Source organism: Myotis davidii, unplaced genomic scaffold, assembly GCF_000327345.1.
Source record: "Myotis davidii unplaced genomic scaffold, ASM32734v1 scaffold937, whole genome shotgun sequence".
Lineage (NCBI taxonomy): Eukaryota > Metazoa > Chordata > Mammalia > Chiroptera > Vespertilionidae > Myotis > Myotis davidii.
This window is the reverse complement of record NW_006288252.1, coordinates 950,648-953,294: the sequence shown is the minus strand read 5'-3', so window position 1 is coordinate 953,294 and position 2,647 is coordinate 950,648. Positions and strand designations below refer to the sequence as shown.

At 59.1% G+C, this 2,647-nt stretch overlaps 1 protein-coding gene across 1 annotated transcript in view; it reads right to left on the bottom strand.

Annotated features, from left to right (window-relative positions):
- Positions 1–909: 909 nt before the first annotated feature.
- The window catches only part of CPZ (carboxypeptidase Z), a 22,715-nt gene continuing 20,977 nt past the window's right edge, over positions 910–2,647 (bottom strand). Inside the window, exon 9 of the mRNA XM_006760136.1 lies at positions 910–1,094. Coding sequence (XP_006760199.1) covers positions 910–1,094 — 185 coding nt within the window. The remainder of the gene's footprint in view (positions 1,095–2,647) is intronic.

Below are 2,647 nucleotides of genomic sequence, written 5' to 3'. Positions count from 1 at the left end.
AGCATTTCACCGCGTGAACAGGCCCCGTGCCGTTACCGTCCCAGACGATGGCGGGTAGGCTGTTCGCTGGTTTCTCCCGGGGTGAGCAAAGCTGCCACTGCCCCCTGCAGGTGTCCCCGCGCCCCGGTGCGCGTCCCCGCCTCTCGGGTCTGTCTGTCTGTCTGTCTGTCTGTCTATAGGAGGTTCAGATGTCCTCTTCTGTTTGTGTCTTTGGCCCGTTTTCTATCGGGCTGTGGCCTTTTTCCTCTCTGCGTCATAAGGTGACCTGTGTGCTCGGGTGAATCCGCTGCCGGCGGACGCGTGCCCACGCCTCTGTCTGTGGCTCGGTGTCACCTACGCGGGGGTGTCCCTGTCCGCAGGCAGCGTGGGCCTCGGCGGGGCCGCCTCTCCCGCTGCCTCACGCGGGTGGCTCTGTGTCGGGCCCAGGGCTTTCCGCCCTGAGGCCTGAGCTGCCTGGGACTCTCCCCACCGCTGCGTTCTCCATGTGAGATGTGTGGTTTCCCGGGGTGTTCTGCGCAGGGCCTGGGCCTCGCCGTCGCTGAAACCAATGTACGTTTCTAAGGAAACCTGGCTTTTTCATGATGGAGTTATTTAAGATCCGCTGACTGAATTTGCTGATTCTTCGTGTGGAAATTCACGTACAACTGTGTGAAGCTGCCCGCACGAGTCTGCTCCCGTGGGGGCTGTCGGTGTCGACGGTGCCCGCCCTCAGGGGGCAGGACTGGTGAAAGCGTGGAGATTGTCTGTGTTTGAAGACATGTCAGATGCGCCTTCAAAGGGTCTGGCTACTCAATGTTTTCATGGTTGTAGATTTTCTGTTTCCCCTTAAATAAAATTTGAAAACATATTTTTCTGAAAAAAAAAGAAAAGGATTCCTCCTCCTTTTTCAAACATAAGCCCGTGGCGTGCTCATCCTCGCGTCCTGTCGTTCCGTCCTGTGGAGCTTGGCTGGGACGCGCCGTGTCCCTCTCCCATCACCTCGTGCTTCTTTCCTCTTCCTCGGTCTCGGTAAAGGTTTGTTTGTTCAGTGTCTCGAAGAACCGCATCCGGGGGTTTGCTGCGAGGTGTAGCCCCGAGGTTGCAGCGGTTGGATTCTGGAAGGACGGGACCCTGCGGGGCCACGCCCGGGGCTCTGCGCCCCCTCCTCCTGGGCCACGTGCGTGACCCCAGGCAGGTCCCTCTCCTCCTCGCCGAGAAAGGGGATGGTGCCACCGCTCGGTTTGTCATGAAAAGACTCGCGCATCCAGAGCTGTCCACGCTCTCCTGAGGTTTAACAAGCAGCACAGCGCTTCTCCGACCCAGCGTGGACCCAGCGTGGACCCAGCGTGGCGGGTCTGTGGGTCGGGGCACAGGGCAGGCGGGACTGGGAGGGGCTGTGGGCGCCTCCTTGTCGCTGAGGGACAGGGCCGGGGACGGCCTCCCGGTCACGTGAGCGGCACCAGCCTGCTCCTGGGCAAACAGAGAACTGGAGGACCCGCAGTGCGGGCAGGGAATCCAGGCGCACTGGCCCCCAGGACAGCCCACATAACCTACCGACGGGCTGTGGGAACTCACAGGCTCGCAGGCTCCTGAACACTGGGCCGGTTGTTCCGGAACCCATCGTTGTGAGCCGAGTCTGAAAGTCTAATTTTCACAACACGGTGGTGAACGTAAAACACCCGGAAACAGCAAAAAACAACAGAAAGGCAGGAGAGGCCTCGTGAGGAAGCTGCCAGCCTCCCCAGCAGGCGGCATGGGCCCGCGTAGGGGGAGGAATGCTCCATGTTCATGGAGAGAAAAACGTAGCTGTAAGGGGTCCGTTCCCCTCAAGTTGATCTCTGGATTCAGGGCTATTCCAGCCGCATCTACGTGTGTGTGCCTGTGCGCGCACGTGCGTGTGTAAAACTCAACAAGCTGATTCTCAATATTTCTGAAAAGCGAGCAGCCAGAAGCCAGGACACTCATAAGCAGCGCCACAGAGAGCTCCCCCTCCCAGACCCGACAATGAGATGGTTGCGGGACGCCGACCTGCTCCCGGCAATGCCCCCTCGGCCAGAGAGGAGGGGCTCGGACACGTGCTGCCCCTGGGTGAGCCTCGAGGACACGGTGCCACGTGAGAGAAGCCAGGCACAGGCCACCGATCCCGTGGCTCCGTTTCTGTGGCGCGACCAGGACAGGCAAGTCCACCGAGACAGTGTAGAGTGGGCCAGCGGGCTGAGAGGAGGGAGGGAGGGCGGGACGCTGATGCGGGTGGCGTTTCTGTCGGGCACAATAAAGGCCGTGAAATGGATTGTGGAGATGGCTGGGTTACTGTTAATAAGCTAACAGCCATTGGCTCGCACACTTTAAACGGGTGAATTTTAACCCGGCCGGCGTGGCTCAATGGTTGAGCATTGACCTATGAACCAGGAGGTCACAGTTCGATTCCTGGTCAGGGCACATGCCCGGGTTGTGGGCTCGATCCCCAGTGTGGGGCATACAGGAGGCAGCCGATCCATGATTCTCTCTCATCATTGATGTTTCTCTCTCTTGCTCCCTTCCTCTCTGAAATCAATAAAAAAATATTTAAAAGATTGTAATTAAAAAATAAACGGGTGGATTGTATGGTATATGAGCGCTATCTGGCGGCAGGCTCCCTCCCCGGGGGCCTCGGGCCCCCTCTCCTGTC